General features: G+C 41.4%; 2 protein-coding genes across 9 annotated transcripts in view; both read right to left on the bottom strand.

Moving 5' to 3' along the window:
* Positions 1-833: 833 nt before the first annotated feature.
* Positions 834-3,360, bottom strand: LOC120735223 (zinc-binding protein A33-like). The gene is made up of 5 exons (XM_040034458.1): positions 2,424-3,360; positions 2,099-2,332; positions 1,934-1,980; positions 1,691-1,833; positions 834-1,601 (listed from the first exon to the last, which is right to left on the bottom strand). The coding sequence occupies exons 2-5, from the start codon at positions 2,231-2,233 to the stop codon at positions 1,006-1,008; spliced, it is 921 nt and encodes a 306-aa protein (XP_039890392.1). The 5' UTR covers positions 2,234-2,332; positions 2,424-3,360; the 3' UTR covers positions 834-1,005.
* A 2,082-nt stretch (positions 3,361-5,442) lies between these two features.
* Positions 5,443-17,627, bottom strand: part of ablim1a (actin binding LIM protein 1a) — a 36,415-nt gene continuing 24,230 nt past the window's right edge. For 2 of the 8 annotated variants that reach the window (XM_040034425.1, XM_040034424.1), the window contains exons 7-24: positions 17,148-17,235; positions 15,769-15,833; positions 14,648-14,725; positions 14,308-14,466; positions 14,033-14,077; positions 13,893-13,928; positions 13,651-13,780; positions 12,128-12,232; positions 11,817-11,864; positions 10,627-10,815; positions 9,780-9,865; positions 9,543-9,666; positions 9,336-9,397; positions 8,710-8,770; positions 8,454-8,461; positions 7,848-7,922; positions 6,812-6,892; positions 5,443-6,589 (exon numbers count right to left, since the gene is read on the bottom strand). In XM_040034425.1, coding sequence (XP_039890359.1) covers positions 6,476-6,589; positions 6,812-6,892; positions 7,848-7,922; positions 8,454-8,461; positions 8,710-8,770; positions 9,336-9,397; positions 9,543-9,666; positions 9,780-9,865; positions 10,627-10,815; positions 11,817-11,864; positions 12,128-12,232; positions 13,651-13,780; positions 13,893-13,928; positions 14,033-14,077; positions 14,308-14,466; positions 14,648-14,725; positions 15,769-15,833; positions 17,148-17,235 — 1,554 coding nt within the window. In that variant the 3' untranslated portion in view covers positions 5,443-6,475. Of the gene's footprint in view, positions 6,590-6,811; positions 6,893-7,847; positions 7,923-8,453; positions 8,462-8,709; positions 8,771-9,335; positions 9,398-9,542; positions 9,667-9,779; positions 9,866-10,626; positions 10,816-11,816; positions 11,865-12,127; positions 12,233-12,990; positions 13,111-13,650; positions 13,781-13,892; positions 13,929-14,032; positions 14,078-14,307; positions 14,467-14,647; positions 14,726-15,378; positions 15,424-15,768; positions 15,834-17,147; positions 17,236-17,627 lie in introns of all 8 variants that reach the window. The other 6 variants (XM_040034421.1, XM_040034422.1, XM_040034426.1 and 3 more) reach the window with 6 other exon arrangements.

The following is a 17,627-nucleotide window of genomic DNA, read 5'->3' as shown; positions in this document are numbered from 1 at the left end:
ATAGTTACCTTTATGGTCCTACATAATAGGAAAAATTCAGCTGAGTTTACCAATCGCTTGTGAAAAACACATTTAAAATCAAAAGATATCTTCCCCCAAATGCTGACTTTAAGTTACTATATCTACATGAATGTTTTCCATGTAGTTTTGGTTACATAAGTACAGTGTAAAACATTACATTTCAGGAAATGTGGTCAAATAAATTTACTTGATTGGTATACATTCATGTTTATACCAAGCATATTTTTCTTAATGATTAATTGTTTAAATAAATGAACATTTAAAATTTATACATTTCAGCTGCATTAAAAAAATGTCTTAATGTTTATTAAGGGCAAAAAATCTTCTTTTTTTTAGTCTAATGGAGCATAATAACTGTGTCTGCCAGCCTGAACAAATTCCTCACATCAAAAAATGTTAAGTGAAATAAAAGATAATCTGCCAAGCATGCCCAGGTGCAGAGAGCATGTTTGCTTAGGACTGACTGTTTGTTTGAATGTAGACTTTGGATCCACACATAGGTTTATATCAGGATAAATACCAGTGTGCTTTTACTAAAATCATAATTCACTGAAATAGCTGGCAAATCCAGCTGATCCATAATGTGTTAGCAATGCTGAGGACTTTCCCCTGCTACATGAAAACCTCATGCGATACCCAAACAGTTACTAAACATATTAGTACCTGATATATTTTCTTAGACTTTCACAAAGAATGATGCTCTTGCTTTAGTAACACCCTGGTTTTAATTTGAAAGTCTCAAGGTCTAAGTGATGGACATGCATGATTCCCACAGCCTTAACTGTAACAACCGTAACAGCATCACACTGAAATATTATTGTGAGCACAGAAAGCATTACACAGCCTGAGCATTAACACTGTCAGAATGTTGCACAAGCTCACAGAGTCGCTTCAAACTTCATAATCTCTTTATTTTAAAAAGTCGTTAGTTACAGCTTTAATATTTTTGCCTTATTGTGGAGTAGCAGCTTAAAAAGTAACTGTTCAACAGCTCTTCTGTGAAGTAAACCGGAGATCCCTGTTGGCAGATGAAGGGTTACAGATAACAATAGGTTTTGCATTGTTGCCATTGTGGTCATGACCAGGGCAGACAGCTAAGTAGAGGCAGTCTGAGAAGGTTCCCGTGCAGAAGGCAAACAGCGGTGTCATTTTGTCCGCCTCGAGAAACATCACCAGCCCTGCAGGAAAACTACACAAAACACCAATCCGGCAGAAACGCTTCGTGAAAGGCAGCTGATGCGGAACGCCTCCATGCCAGGCCGTATACTCGCCATCAAAAAACTCCACACACCAGGACTCAGGCCCGCGGCCGAGCCAGCAGTCCTCAGTTGTGCCCTTCCGAGGAATGTTGGGGTAGGTGACACCGAGCTCCCAGTAAGTCTTCCCAGTTACATCGATTTCCCAGTAATGGCGACCAAAGCTGAAGCCCTGCAAACTGATGACATTGAGGGTAGTGTCAAAGCGTCCAGGTAAGTCAGGAAGTTGCTGCCAGGTGTCCGTATATGTGGCACTATCGCCTTGGGGAGAGATGATCAGCTTTGGGTGGGCGGTTTCTGGATCCAGGCACACCTCGCTGGAATCTGGAGATATTTTACATTTTGGAATTTAACAATGTTTTAATTCAATGTTTGATTGTAATCATAAATAATATAAAAATATGTGAACTGACAGCTCTTGATGAGTTTCTTGATCATCGGGGTCTGGGAGCAGATAAGCAGGAGCATGTTATTGGTGAGGCTGATGATCTGCTCAGCTTTAGCTTCATCCAGGCTCACACTGCTTGGGTCTGTTTGGTTTAGAAGATCAATCACTCTAGTGGAGGCACACAGTAAGTAAAAAAACATATATATCATCTGTTGGTACGTACAATATGAAGCTTATTTCTATGATAGATTAGAATTAATTTCCCTACCTGTCTGCTGTTTCCATGTCTTCCTGTTCAGGGTATGAAAAGAACGACTGGGGGAAAAAGCAAAAAATAATCTCGATTATTTTTATTTTATCAGATTTATATTTTTGTTAAGACAGGAAACACATAACATTTCCAGTTATATCTGGCTATTGTCAACTTTTTCACCATTGTATCAGGCTCTGTGTCCGTTTGGTCCAGTGCCAGAGTGAGTCTAGCCAGATCCTGCTCTATCTCCTGGATCAGAGAACAGTTCCTCTCCATGAGCTCATCCAAGGCAGAGACAGCAGCCCGCTCTTCCATCTCCAGGTGGGACAGGGTAATCCTCAGGTCCTCATCCAGGACAGCTTGGATTTCTTGATATTTCCGAATGATACTCTTCCTTATCACTGAGGACTTTTTCTGAGTCGGGCATAAATATTTAGAAGTTAATTGCAGCCCTGTCACGAGTAATTATTTCACCTCTCTGTTCTGTGAACGGAACGAAACTCACTGTGATTTCTGACTGTCGTGCCGCGAGTTTCCTCAGCCTATATTTGACTGCTTCTCTCTGCTTCTTTAGACACTCTTGGTGCTTTCCCAGTGTCTCCTAAAGAAAGGGTTTCACACATATTGAGAAAACCTCAGTTGAAGCTAACAAAGTGGATCTGGCAGTGAAGTGCAGCTGCAAAAGCAGAAGCTCATTATGATGCAATGATAACGGCAACAAAGCAATGACCGACAGGAAAATACTTCTATCAGCCATGATAGCCTTGTTTCAGACTTGTTATAGTATGAATCATTGTATGAAAGGGTTAGGGTTATGAACTTTTACAATATGCTGATGACTTACTTTTATACTTATCATGTGCTTTGGCAAACCTTTGTTATAGTTTTACCATCACAATGTTTCTCACACATACCGTACCTTCACACAGTGGGTTCATTGCTTCTTTTTCTTGGATGAATTAGAGAAAATGAAGTTCTCTGCAAGGTCCAAGAAATTGTTACCATTATTAGCACCATTACTTGTTTAAAGAATTGAACTACTTTTCCTTTTTTTCTTTTCTTTTAGCTCTTTTCTGTCACTCCTACATGGATGATTTCAGGTATGTTAAATTTGTATAGTAGCTTCTTGTTTCAGTTTTCTCCCAGTCGTCACTGGGAGGCCCCATGACCTCTAAACGCACCGTATAGTGTTTGTCAGCTGTCACCTCACATTAAATTCAAAGGAAAATCTGATATATAAGCATGTCAGGCTTGATTAATTCATTTGTTTCTCACCTCTCCTTCTGATTGTATTTGGCCTTCCTCTGGTTTAGACCCAGAATTGCCAAACCTCCGATTATGATGAAATTCCTGGGGGTGTGCGATATGCACCTTGAATGTTCTCATTCGTTCTCTTAATGTTTTTTACACTGTTAACTTATTATGACTGACTTTTGAAAAAGAGCACAGCTTTTGGTTAAATGAGTACTTAACTGTTATTTGATGTACGGTACACATACTGTATATAGCCTGGTGGCGTTTCCTATATTTCATTTTTGTCTTTATGGAGTTTTTCTTTAGTTTTGTCACTAATCTAATGCTGTAAAAGAAAACAAGAATCAGAAGTGACTCGGACTGTTGGAAAATGGTCTTCGTTTCTGCTTACAGCACTCAGCCAAACCTCACAGTGCCAATTTGTTTGTAAATTTATGTAAATATCACTCAAAAAATACACATCTCCTCTGTGGCATGTGACACTGCAATCCTTCATTTTTATCCCATAATAATATCCCTCTCTGACTGAATGAGGCCACACTGAAGTTTTCAAATGTATGCGCTGCACAAGGGATGCATTAATACTTAAGAGTTATACTGTTTGACTTACTGAAATTCTTCTTGTTATAAACTATTTATTCAAAGATGTGTGTAATCCCATTTTAAAAAAATCATTTTGATGTTTGTTTCATTTGTTTACAATATTTGTAACTACAAATTGTCCCATGCTGTGTACAAGTGTTTCCTAAAGAATGGTGTAGTTGATGTTTGGTTACTGTGCTGAATGATGAAGGGTTGACACCAGAAGAGTGATTCGACTCCGGTGAAATAGAAAACTTCTCACCTTAAATGTGAACACACAGGCCTCCGAGAAGAAGTCAGTCACAATAAGCTACTCGTATAAGTGCAATATGACATGAATGCAAACCCGGAGAGGAAACAATTTATAAATAGGTTTTTATACTTAGATGGATTCCATTTCTCACCATGTGGTATTCTAAAATGTATACAATACATTCACCAGCCACTTTGTTGGGTTCACCTGCTCAGCTGGACGTTAACCCGAATATCTAATCAACCAGTCACATGGCAGTAACTCGGTGGATTTAGGCATGTATACATGGTCAAGACGACCTGCTGAAGTTCAAACGGCATCAGAATGAAGAAGAAACATGTTTCATGTGAGTTTTTGAACATGATATGCCAGACACGCTTGGCTGAGTATTTGACGAAACTGCTCATCTACTGCATTTTCCCATGAAACCATCTCTAGGATTTATAGAGAACGATCCAAAAATGAGAAATTCTTCAGCGAGAAGCAGTTCTCTGGGTAAAAATGCCATGTTGATGTCAGAGACGAATGTTCAGACTGCTTCAAGCTGACATGCACACAAATACTTGTTATAACCAAATTATGCAGAATCAAATCGCGGATTGCAGCAGCAGAAGACCACACTGAGTGCCCCTCCTGTCAGTTAAGAACAGGAAAAAGAGGCTATAGTTCACACAGACAAATGATTTCCGGTCTGATGAGTGTCAGTTTCTGCTGTGACATTTGGATTTAATGTCAGAATTTGGTATAAACAACAATAAAAGCATGAATCCATCCTGTGTTTTATCAGTGATTCAGGCTGGTGAATGTTTACTGGTGTGTGAGCAATATTTTCTCTGCATACTCTTAGCCCCTTACTACCAGCTGAGTGTTGTTTAAACCCCACAGCCTACCTGAGTATTTTTGCTTTATTGTTCCTTTATGACCACGGTGTACACATCTTCTGATGGCTGCTTGTAGCAGGATAACAGACCATGTCAGAGAGCTCAGATTATCTCAATCTGGTTTATTAAACATAACAATGAGTGTGCTGTACTCATATGGTCTCCACAGTCACCAGATCTCACTCCAATGGAGCATCTTTAGGATGTGATGGAATGGGAGATTCACATCATGGATGTGCAGCCCACAAATCTGCAGCAACTGTGCGATGCTGTCATGTCAATATGGACCAAAATCTCTGGTGAATGTTTCCAGCAGCTTGTTGAAGTCAAAAGAGGGTCCAACCCAGTACTAGTAAGGTGTACTTAATAAAGTGTCCAGTGGGTGTATATCTGTTCAGTGCATAACCCACAATAATATATAAACCCCTCCAGTAAAGCAGTCAAAGTCAAAGCTTGTGTAACCCAACAGTAACTTAGCTAATCAGAGTTTGTTTAGGTCAGTGGACGCCACCATCTGATTAAAAGTTACTCAGTCCAAAAATGACTTCTTAACCTGCGTTACATCACTGAGCTCGTGTGTTTATTGGTGAAATGCAAACAAAGAAAAACAAACAGAAAAGAGGCGGTGGGTACCTTTGGTTTAGCAGAGGATCATTATGTTTCATGGTGATTTAAAGCTTTATTGGCTTAGAATTCAATACAACAAATGGCAGTGTGGGGTTTTTTCTTCTTTTCTTTTTTTATATAAAACAGTATTTTCAAACACATTAGGGGTTTTAGCTATTTGTCACTTACTTTGCTTTTGATATGGCATTAAAATATAATACGATTTGTACTTCCAATCCATGTAAAGGGAGAGTGTCTGGCCGTGTTTATGAGAGCCTGAGAAGAGAGACATTTTTTGTCAGGGTCAAACGGATGTTCAGTGCGTAGCCATGGGAAGGAAACTAGTGATATGCGGGTGCTTGGATGATGCAACAGCTGTTGGGTAAGCTAACTGCTTTCCCAGTGACTTTTTCTTTTTAATTCAAAGACTCACTGAGCCAATTCTTGCAAACTTTGGACTAAAACCTTTTCAGCCCAAGCGAGGGTAAGCTGACACATGTTCAAGCTACGAGCATGGACATTTTGTAATGAGCGCCATGAGGTTCTACTGTACTTACAAAGTTCCACAGGAATCAACAGCGAGAGAAATAGTAGGAAGAAACGAGCAAGAAAGAAAAGAAAAGCGGTTCCACTCGAAGCAAAGCAAGAAGTAAAACAAGCGCATTCAAACCAAAGAACATGACCCTGTTCATCGTCCAGTCTCATTCTTTGTCATTTTTGAACGCGGAAGAGATTCCCGCTCATCGTTGACAGTGCAAGTCTAACAGGACAAGTCTTTCAGTACATAGTCTCAGGAAGCATCAGAGCAAAGAGTCCAGTTCATGGCTTCCGTGATTATGTCAGGTTAAAACAATCAAATTTAAAAAAAAGAAAAGAACAAAAAATATATATAGAAGAAAAGGAAATAAACCAAAACCTACATCTAGATTACAGCTGCTGTGTGCTATCTGAATGTACAGAAAATGCATGCGGCTCTGAGTGCTAGAAGAGCTTGGCCTTCTTTTTCATGTCGTTGCGTTTCCACAGGGGAAGCCTGTCAAACTCCTGGATCTCCATTCCAAAGATGTCAAAGAACGTTTCAGGTGCTAAGTGGCGCTAGAAGTGAGAACAAAGGTGGAGAAAAAACAAAAGGAGGGGAGGGTGGGGGGGTGTTCTCAGTTAGCACCAAAGCCATAAAAAAAGAGGTCACAACAGAAACGACAAGAAGCAAATGGATACTGCATATTCCTCGCTACGGTCGTATTTGTGTAACATGCTCTTTACACAAAGCAGAGAAATGCAGTATTAATTGCAGAAGGTCAGGTGGAAAACCGATACCTCCAGTCTGGTTCTGTCCACATCCCTGGGCAGTTTAGCTCTCCCTCTACTGGTTATCATGAGCATTTCATAGGGATACACCTTCAGGAGGAGACATTCATCAGTGGACAAGTCAGATTTACAAGCTTTTGAGTTCAGCTTCAGAACAATTTACAAACCATTTTCATGAAACAAAACTATAAAATTGGAACATTTTAGTAATTCTACTGCGACACAGGGAGCACTGGGTGGGAGAACAGGTATGTGACAGGAGGCTGACTGGGTCGTTGTATTTTTTAAGTCACTGGGGAAATGCAGGTGCTATGACGTGTGCACTTTCTTTCACTTTGGGTGCCGAAACGTGCAACGGATTAGGGGGAAAACATGGAAACAGAGTTACGTAACAGGCTGTAATTTTTAGATTAATTTAAAGCAAACTAAAAAAAAAACAAACTGTAATGTAGGCCAAGTAAATCCACATGGGTATGACTGTCCTGGAAATCTAAGGTGTTTGGATTTTTTTTTTAAATAGCTAGCTCCTTTGGTGCAAGAAGAAATTGATCACATTCAATGATAAGCAACTAGAAGATCTTTGAAGCCTCTCACCAACTCATATCCACACAGTAATGCATATACGCCATTATATACTACACAGTATATAGTGATATGAGTTGTTTGGATGACAATTTGGGCGTTGGATTCTCTACTGTATGGTGCATACAGTATCCAGCCACTTTAAATCAAAGCTATGTGCAGATGAGCATGGAGAAGCCGGCATGCTAAGCGCTAGAGTGACTCGGCAGCTCCTAAAGCAGCATGCTGAACCCGGCTAAGGTGAGCCTTTCACTTCCTGCAAAAGTATTTCTTCCACCAATGTCCCCACACTACAGGGTTTATGCCATATCGCCTCGGACGTTTTTGTTTTTTTATCCGGATGAGATTTATTACAGTAAAAAAAACTCCATTGAAGAAGTGAACAATATATAATTTAAAAAAGAGATCTATCTACAGTATGTAGATTACAGTGTCATCAGTACAAAAAGAAGAAGATACTTGCTTTCGGTTCCAACATATTAGGCATAGATACTCCCCTGTCCATCCTTGCAAGTGCTGCACGGCCATCCTTAATGTGCTAAAGAACAGAACATACACAAATGTAATATAGTGGAAGGGGACTGCAGGGATAATGGCATGAATATGTCCACTAATGACAGTGGGCACAATTTTCACTGGATGGAGCAAGTAGCCTGGATACTGTTCGGTACCTTAAGTAGTATTTACGATGGGCAGTCATTTACATGTTTTCTGAATGACTACGTTCCCTCAGGTGAGTTTTAAAATGACACAGCTACATACTGAGTTTAGCTTTGAGTCATAACACTGATAACACAACACACAGAACAAGGCATGAGGCAATGACTGTATATTGGACTTCTAGTACACTGGTTCAGCTACCGGGCTGTGCATGTTTGATTCTCATATTCGAGGAATTTGAAATCGCTCATGCCCCGTAGCTGACAATAATCCAACAGTGATGCAAGCATGTAGCAGGAGTGGGCGGTGTGCATTCAGGGCAAAATTTTTCTTGGAACCCACGTGCAAGCAAAATGTGTGATGCAAGATGAGGAGGCATGCCATGTGAAAAAGCAGATGAGGGACATACCTGAAACTCTGCAGGACAAAATGGGACAGAAAATGAGACTCACAGTTAATGGTTTTGCTGTCAAGTCCCCTGCCAAGCTACTATTTACAACACTGCTGTCCTTTGGTGACACACGCGAATCATTGTGCAAATATTTCAAAATGCATGTTTACTTATGTACACGTAGCAAGCCGATTCTGAATACTGCTGCTGAATAGCTCTGGTGAAAACTGACAAGAGATTTGTTGGGTGGCTGTTTTTCGGTAGTATCTCTCACCTCTGCCTCCTCCGCACATGTCCCCATAGCTGTTGTACTGGGTGAAATCTGTGGACTGAGGCTGCAGGAACACACGAACAGTACATCAGCATTAACATGTCGGCATTTTCTTTCTCAACTGAGACAAGTTCATTTAATTTTTAATTGAAATATTTAAGGCACATCAGGAATTAGTGTTTCTGCTACTGATGTCAAGACAGACTGCATTTGAAGGTGGACTTATTATACTCATTTCCAGCTCCATGTTTTATTCTGGAACTCCAGTAAAGTAGCATTGCATAATTTAAAGTAAAAAAAGAAAAAAGTCCTTACTTATCTTTTACAGGCCCATTATGCAACCCCTTAGTTCAGTCTAGGCCTCAAACACACCATTTTAACTTCTGTCTCTTTAAGGCCCACTTGACTCCAATTGGCTGCCCCTCGCCTGGCTTTGCAAACACATGAGAGTGCTTGTAAGGCCTGCCCCACAGTTATAACCGTGCCCGAGATGACCATATAAGAAAAATGTGTGCAACTCTGATGTCAGTAGTTGGCAAAACATTGGAAATCAAGGATTCAGAGAACTCTGCACCCTTTGCCATTAACCTCATTATGTAGTGGGTATTCATATAAAAGTATGTTCTCACCCGATGTAGCCCATTTCTTCCATAGCCAGGCAGAGAGTTAGTTTTGGTTGGAGAAGGCTGATCTGAAATATGAATGTTGGCCAATTAATAATTAATTCCTTATATTTCTTTTTAGATTTTAAAAAATGAAAATCAGGAATATACCATGTTAGAGGATATGGTATATTCTAACCTATAAGAAAAAAGGATCACCAAGCTGCTCGGTACCTGCATCACAGCTGGTCTGTTTGGGATCGTAGCGCTGAGCCGAGAGGCTTCGTGCATGGCGCTCCCTTATCTGCTCTTTTTCCATCTCCTCCTTCAAAATGAGCTTCCCCAAACCGGACTGAATCTACAAACATGCATACTCATAAGAGTTACACAGCTATCGAAAGCTTTTGGAAAAACAGATGTTTTGCATCTAATATTGACCGTGTTTGTTGACGGTGAAGCTACTCGACCGACCTTACTGAGATGCTCCTCCTGGAGCTGCTTTCTTTTCAAAGCCTCTTCCTCCTCCTCTTCTCTAGATCTTCTCCTCCCTTCTGAACCTACAGGTTCCAAACACAAGCCGAAAAAAAAACAGATGAACAAAAGCATGCGTATGGAAAGTCACGAAGACACGTCCCTGCAGGATTCCATGCTTCAAACATTCTTGAATAGTACAACCACATTCAATGTTTCATTCACATTTCAAACGTAGACAGAAAGAGAATAGATATGGCCGCCTTGTTTGGGCGCCGAGCAGGGAGAAATACACACAGTAAATGGTGGCGGGTCGAACGCAAATGTGAGACAGAGCTGACGAGACAGACAAACAGAGGGACTCATTGGAATATTTGACTACACCGACATGGCAGAAGTTTACACTTCGCCGCTCATGTCGAGTTTTAAAGATGTCAAGTACACAGAACAGCACAATGTAAGACAGACAGACAGAAGTTTGAAGTCAGTCTCAGTTATCTCTGTCCAAGTCATTTGTGGTTCCATTGCATACAGCTAAAGGCCCCGTCGTGTGCAGTAAGGGAAAGTAAAATGGAGAAACTGATGCTGCCTCAAGCAGAAAGTAACATGACAGCAACAGAAACCAAACAACGCTTCTTCAGTTTTGCGCAAGCAAAAAACACAAAAAAACGCAAAAGGCAAATACTGCTATGTCTGAACAAGAGTTTAAGCCTGGGGTAAAGCAGGGATGCAGTTAAGCTTCTGGGGGCAGCTATAGGATTGGAAACAGGAGAGTTAGGTGGCAGTAAGGTGTCTGTTGTACCACTATGATAGCAGCGCGAACATGCCCAACAGGAGCCTACTGTACCTAACGCAGTGAGCGAGTAGGGCCAGCGATCACCCTCACTCCGTGAGCTGTCATCTGGAAAGGGAGCATGGGCAGCGGGGAAGGTGGCAGATCTGATGATCTCATCAGCAGACTTGCTTTGGCGTGCTATGGAAGCTGTATCTAGGTTGGTAACCATGGGAACTGAGCTATCAGTGTCTGGGTCACAGCCTAAACCACAAGTAAACATCTTTGCACCATCTGATCGTCAGGCTCAATGATCATTTAATCCAGGGTCATCATCATTTTCATAAATATATATAAATATACAGTCTTTCTTAACAAGCCACTCCATAACAGAAAAAGCTTGACCTTTTTTCTTATCATAGAAGAAGTGAAAATCGGTGGTGGATAAGACTCATTGTGAGTATTAAGCGTATAATTAAAGAAAAGCCTCGAGTGTACACGTGGATTTCCATTTTAATGCCAGATTGTGGAATTTCCTCTTACTGTTAAGTAATATAGATAGCACACAGAGAAAGACACTGTAGTGACAGTAACGCTCATCCCCCTTTGTGAGTCTCTACTTTGAAACGTGCCACAGGTCTTGCTTGTGGTACCCACTGCCCTCGCTCTTGACTCCTGGAAAATGAAGAGTGGTTATCCCGTAATTGTCACCACTCCACAAATGCTGCACAGCCTCGCTTCACCTACAGGCCAAGCGCTGCTTTTACTGCTATGACTTGTTAAGACGGACAAAGTAAAACAAGCTACAGGTCAGACATAAAAGGAGTGGAGACAGACTTCAAACATTGCTTGTACACTGACGCTGACGGTGGCTATGGTTAGATGAATACACAGCTTCAGTTGACCTCAATAACACATAGAGTAGTGGCTACAGTAGTGCTTCCCAACCTTTTCAATAAGAGGAACTCATTTAGACATTCATATTTTTCTTAATTTATACAAATATTGGGTTTTGGGATTGTTTTTTTTAATTGCTTTTCATACAACTGCCAGAGTTGTGGCCTGCAACCGTAACAACAACTTCATGTTTTGCCAGTTTTTGTTAGTTTTAGCTTCATCATCTTTGGATTTTTGTGTCCACTTTGTATGTATTTTTCACATAATTCATAACAGGTATCCGGTGGGGAATCACTGACACAAATTAATCGTCAAAAGAGAATTTAGTTTCTACTGCAAAAAAGATCATAGTATAACAGGAAAGGTACCGTGTTGTTTGTAGATGGGTGGCTTTCGATAGATGTTGCTCCCCTGATCTGAAAACAGACATGTGCAAAAGACATTTACAGACCATACCGTGCTTTGATGAGTAGAAATGGTTAAAAAAAATCTAGTGTAAAAACAAACGACAGTAAGTCATGCTACACTGGGATTTACATTAAAACGTGACCTGTGATACAGCTCTATGTGTTTTTTTATTAAAAAAAGAGAGAGGGAAAAACAAAATAGCTCCCAAATGGAGAAGAAAGAAAGAAAGGAAGAAAGAAAGAGCAGTGACAGGGTGCGCTCCAGCTCCTACCTGGGAGGTGGAAATGTTTAGGGGTCTGAGAGAGAGGCGGGGTGACCGGCCGGCTGTCGGGCCTGAGCGGTAGGGGAGAGCTCCGGCCACTCGGCGGGTCGGTGCCTCCAGTGAGAAGAACCAAGAACAGAAGGTAAGCAGGAAAACTGCAGGGGAACCACAATTTGAACGGTGCAACACACAGGGACCAACGGGACCAGCTGAAGTCATTCTGAATGAATGGGGCGCATTCTTTTTACTTTGGATAAATGCGATAAATGGGGCCGAGAAGAAGCAGAGCAGCGGCGTTCTGAATTTTGAGATTAAATGTTTGGGAAATGTGTTATGGGTAATGAAGTTTGATGTCTGTTAGCCTGTTTTATAATATAAATTCAGAGTTAAGAAGTTAATACCACCCTGCATGCAGCAGCATATCGACACTATAAAGCAGTAAAACCTTTCTTTTTATCTCAGCCGCACAGTTTACTGGAGTCTGGAGACTCATTCAATGCAATACAATGCAAAAGAAATATTTATATATATATCCTTCGTTCAGCACACACAGAAGTATTAGTTAGGATGTAGGGTTTGGATTACTGATACCTCTCTAGTGCATGCAAAGATGTAAAGCACAAACACAAGGAGCCTGACAGCTACTTGGCCAAAGGTGAAGTCAAAGCAGAAGAGGAGCAGAGAGCATGTCAGTGGCTTAAAAAAGCATGGGTTTGACCGAAACATTTAGGCGAGAAATGCTGATGGATCCAGAATGACAGAGTGGGCACTGACGGGAGTCGCTATCCAGGTGATGATGGAGATGATGTGTTGCCTCCGGGGCGGGGGGCGCAGAGAGGGGGCAGCAGATAACAGTGGAGTGGGGCCCTTACCTTGGCTATGGGGGAGGAAGTGGTGTCTGAAAGGGGAGGTGGGGCGGGAGTCACTATTTCTGGAGCCCACACTGTTACTGCACAGGGAGGAGCAGAGCTTCTGCATGCCTGTCAGAGCCTCTGCCAGGTGGGAGAAAGAGTGTGGGAGGGAGGGAGAAAAACCCCAGGACCAGGCAATAGAAGTGGACAGTACAGGACGAGGGAAGGAGATATAAGGTGAGACATTGTGGGGCAAACGATATACGGAAAATACAGAGGGGTCAAATGTTGAAAAGAAGAAATAAAAGACACCCAAAGTGAGACGTAAGGAGTATTCAAGATGAAGATTTGTTACATTCTAAAAGCAAAGTTTTATGGAAAGAACAGCAAACTCAAACTGTGTTGTAAAAGGGGCAAAACTGACTTGAAGGTAATTACTCTGCAAATGGATTGTCTGCCACGTAAATCAAAGCGAGGCAAAATAACCTCAAGTCAATTTTGGTTACGTTCAACAACACAGGGAGGGAAATGCAAACGTTAAGGCCAGGCTGAGCGAGCTCTGAATCATCATCATCACCTGTTTATCAAAGATTTTTTGGATCCACTTTATGAAAACCCTAAATTCACTACAGTAATACACACAGACACATATACACAAAATGAGTCTTTTCGAGGACCTACCTGGCCGGTGAAAATGCTGCGGCGACCGTGACAAAGTGGGGGTGTATCCATGACGATTATAAACTGGTGATCCTATGGAGCCCTGACTGGTGGACCTCTGAAGGATGCGTTCCCTCCTGTCGTAAGATCCCTGTCAACACAACCGAGTGATTACACAAGCTTCTGATGAACGAGAGCGCACTACACTGGACTGTATTTACTGTCGCCTATAGCAGGACAGTGAGTTTGATGGATTCGCTCACCTCACCAGATGGGGTTGGCGACATGTTTCTTGAGGACTACAAAGAAATCAAACAACTCTGAATTATAACTTTGATTTTCACAAGAACATTAAAGGAAAAGACGAATTAAACTTTGCTTCCTTTTTAGCCATGCATCTAACCTTGTCATCCGGCAAGGGGGAACGTTCCCTCCTGGCAGTGTGGAGCTGTGAAGGACCCAGAAGTTCAGTGAGGCAAAAGATCTTTTATTACAGAGTGAACAATATCTTAATCAGTAATAGAGTCCTTTGTGTTTATTATATCCTCTCTCTCTCTTTTTTTTGTTGTTGTTGCATAAGAAAAAATCCCTCCAGAGGAAAATCATGTCTCATTTGAGTTTTATTCATGGACCGTTTTTGTGTGCACACAATGAGAAGCACGCAGTCTGTGTGTTTACCTCTCCCACACTCTCTCGTCTCTCCTCTCTCTCATCCAGGGAGGTGGTGTACATAGGTTCATAGGTAATAAGATCGGGGCGCTCAATGTCATAAATGGCTTTGACTTTTGGAATGGCAGCTAGGTCTCTGTAATCAAGGATCTCATTGTCTACTTTTGCCTAGGGAGACAAACAAAGACAAACGTGCACACATACACAAGAGTACAGGGAGATTACTACTGCTGTGCAAGGTGCAGCTGTCAAACAGCAGTTATGCTAAAAAAGGTGTGGGAAGGGTAATATCATTGACAGTATTTACAGAATCTATTCAGACTGTAGCTCTGTTTGTGACATTTCTTACATAGATAGTGTGACCCGGTGAGCCAGGTATGCTTGAACCAGGTCTGGAACAAATACTCTCAGACGACGACCTCGTCGGCTATGAAAAAGAAAACACAAATGTGGCTGTTAGTCACATCAATACCTGTCAGAGCAGTTAGCCTACCAGGATCCACAGCCCACTGGCACCTGCATATTAGCCAGGATTGTCACCTGGATATTATGCATTATTAGTACACGGTTGGTCTTTATACCGTATGAGGGATGAGAGGGAACGGCAACCCCTGTATTTACGTTTCATGAATTATATGAAGTACTTTGGAACACTAACATGTCATCTCATGATTAAGTCATTCATTTGCAAATTTGCAAAGTGAATGAGTGATTTAGTGCTGTGATTTGATGTTCTTAAGGACCTCATGCCTGCTTATGGGAAATGAACTGTCTGAATGGCAGCAGCAGGTCTGCACGTGGCATAATTGAAGCTTTTCGCCGAATGGGTAAATGTTGATTTTAGGAAAAAGCCACATCAGTCGTCTGTGTCAGCTCGTCTGCTCCTTTAAATGTGCGAGCACCTTTGTCTCATGCGCCGTCGACATGTTCAAAGACAGGACTGAATGGCTCCGTATGACACACAGAGAGAGGGCACTGCAGGCTGTCTCCAGCAGATGGCAGCATACAGTGCACTGTGTCCTATGGACATGGTGGAACACAGGATGATGCCATCTCATAGCCAATAGCGAAATACAGTACCTGCCTTTCTGTTTTTTGGAGGAATAAGAGGGACGGAGGCATTAGCTGTGGAGGAAGGGAGAGGGGGAGGGGGGGTTCACAGGACATCACACAGGGGTTGTACCTTTGCTGCCCGACTCACAGTTCACACATACATCAAGGTGAACGTGGCCACGCGTAAATATGCATATGAACAAATATTTATATACACACACATAACACATGGAAAGGCAAACACACACACACACACACAGCTGCTTCAACAGGCAAATTATTTTACAGCACAGTAAGTTAAATTTTAACAGCAAGGGAGTGATAACAGTGTGTTTAGTTAAATATTCCAAACTCTATCTTTTCCTGTAAAACATTTCCGTGACACATAAAAAACCCCAAAAGGTCCCAGATTCCTACCCGCTCCCTGTGCCTTTCTTCTGTTCTCGTGGTGTTCTTGCACCCAGGATGCCAGACTGTTGACCCTGTGCAGGGAGACAGAGAGAACAGATTCAGGTTAAAATGATTAAACACATAAATTAAATTTTATTCATAAGGGCTGCTCATGCTCTAGATCAGGGGTTGTAAAACATAAGGCCCATGGGCCGGAATTGGCCCAGCAAGGACTCCATTTCGGCCCACTGGGGGGCTTTGGAAAATGTGAAGAAGGGCATACGTTTCAATTTTTAACTGTATTTTCACAAGTTTTAAAGCTTTTTTCTATTGATAAAGACTTCAATATGGTCATTCCTAATCCACCAAAGTGATTAAGTAATAATTAAACAATCAAATAGCCTAAATAATTCATATTTTGTCATTACCTAACTATAGAAATTTGTGTTTTTTCACAATAGCTCCACAGTAAAAAAAAAGAAAAAAGAAAAAAAAAGGAACAAATAAATCTGGACCAACTGTAATTTTACACACTTATTTACACAATTATAGTCTTGCTGACAGAAATACTTCGTTTACTGCAGCAACATTTCTATTTCATGGAGAAGAACTGAGATGAAATCGCACTTCTTTTTCTTATTGATTCTAGGATAAAGATTTCCCACTGCAGAGGCCCAGAGCTGACAGTGTGCCGGGGATTCATCTTTGACAAGTTAAACATAAAAATCCACATAAGTAAGAAGACAAAGAAGGTTACGAGAGGATGCCGAATGGTCTGAGAAAGGAAGTGACGCAAATCATTTCTTATGTCCTCCACGGTCACCAAATCCCAACATCTAAGAGATTTTAGAGTGATGTGTTTTACGGTGTTTTTCAAATCTTTGGGAAAACAACAAAAGAAGTATTGCTCTGCACTTCAAGACTTAAAGAATGTTGAAAAAATGTTCATTTTGACCTCGTTTTCACCAGCTTTTCACTCCCATCATACTGCAGAGGAACCAGTCTCTGGGTTTACAGCGGCACAAACATGCGTCTGTGGCTCAGGAAGGTAATCTGAATACATCTACTGGAGTGTGGCTGTTAAAAAGACAGCTTGCAGAGAATAAAGAGCTTTGTGAGTGTGGTTTTTAGTGTATAATCTCCTATATGAATGTCAGACTATTATAATTTACACCCTTATGACAGAAATAACTACAATTTTCTTTACATTTTCTACCTCCTAATACTATTTCCTCCTTTATAGCTCTAATAGTTGAATAAAATCCGTTTCATAATGCTAAACTTTACTCAACCCAAAGAGGAGTGTTCAATTTATCAGTGTCAGTTAACAAACACACACACAAAAAAAGAAGCAAAAAGGAACAAAGTTTTGATGAGGCAGCAGCAGCACATGTAGATCCGCTCACCTTGCAGATACATCTCTTCTCCTTCTGTGAACATCTGATTGCACCTGCTGCATCGCGCACAGCTGGGGTGATAGTGCTTATCTCCTGCCTGGAAAACACGGAGCGCAAAACAGACTTGGCATCGTGGGGGGAAAAATGAAGACGAATGAAGCCTGCAGTGGGACAGGTGAAGCTGAGCTATGACTTCCAGGCAGTAAACCTTGTGCCCCACCTGCTCTCAGCTGCGCTCGCTTCCTCGAACAGCCCATGTTAGGAAAGAGAGCGTTTCATCAGATCCAGTGTGCCAGTAGTTTCCTTTCTAAAGGATTGCTTCACATGCAAATGGGCAGCAGCGGGTGAAAAAAAGTTTCCCTAAAAATGCCATTCAGCATCTTTTCACGTTTTTCTCAGTAGCTCATGGAGTCAAGTGAGGATCTGTGTGACTTTACTGCATCACATTTTGAGAAATCATTTAACATATTCCAGTCAAACATCTTACTA

Source organism: Simochromis diagramma, unplaced genomic scaffold (genome assembly GCF_900408965.1).
Source record: "Simochromis diagramma unplaced genomic scaffold, fSimDia1.1 OVJJ01000481.1, whole genome shotgun sequence".
Lineage (NCBI taxonomy): Eukaryota > Metazoa > Chordata > Actinopteri > Cichliformes > Cichlidae > Simochromis > Simochromis diagramma.
The sequence above is the reverse complement of the archived record's forward strand: the minus strand, read 5'-3'. Positions and strand labels throughout refer to the sequence as shown.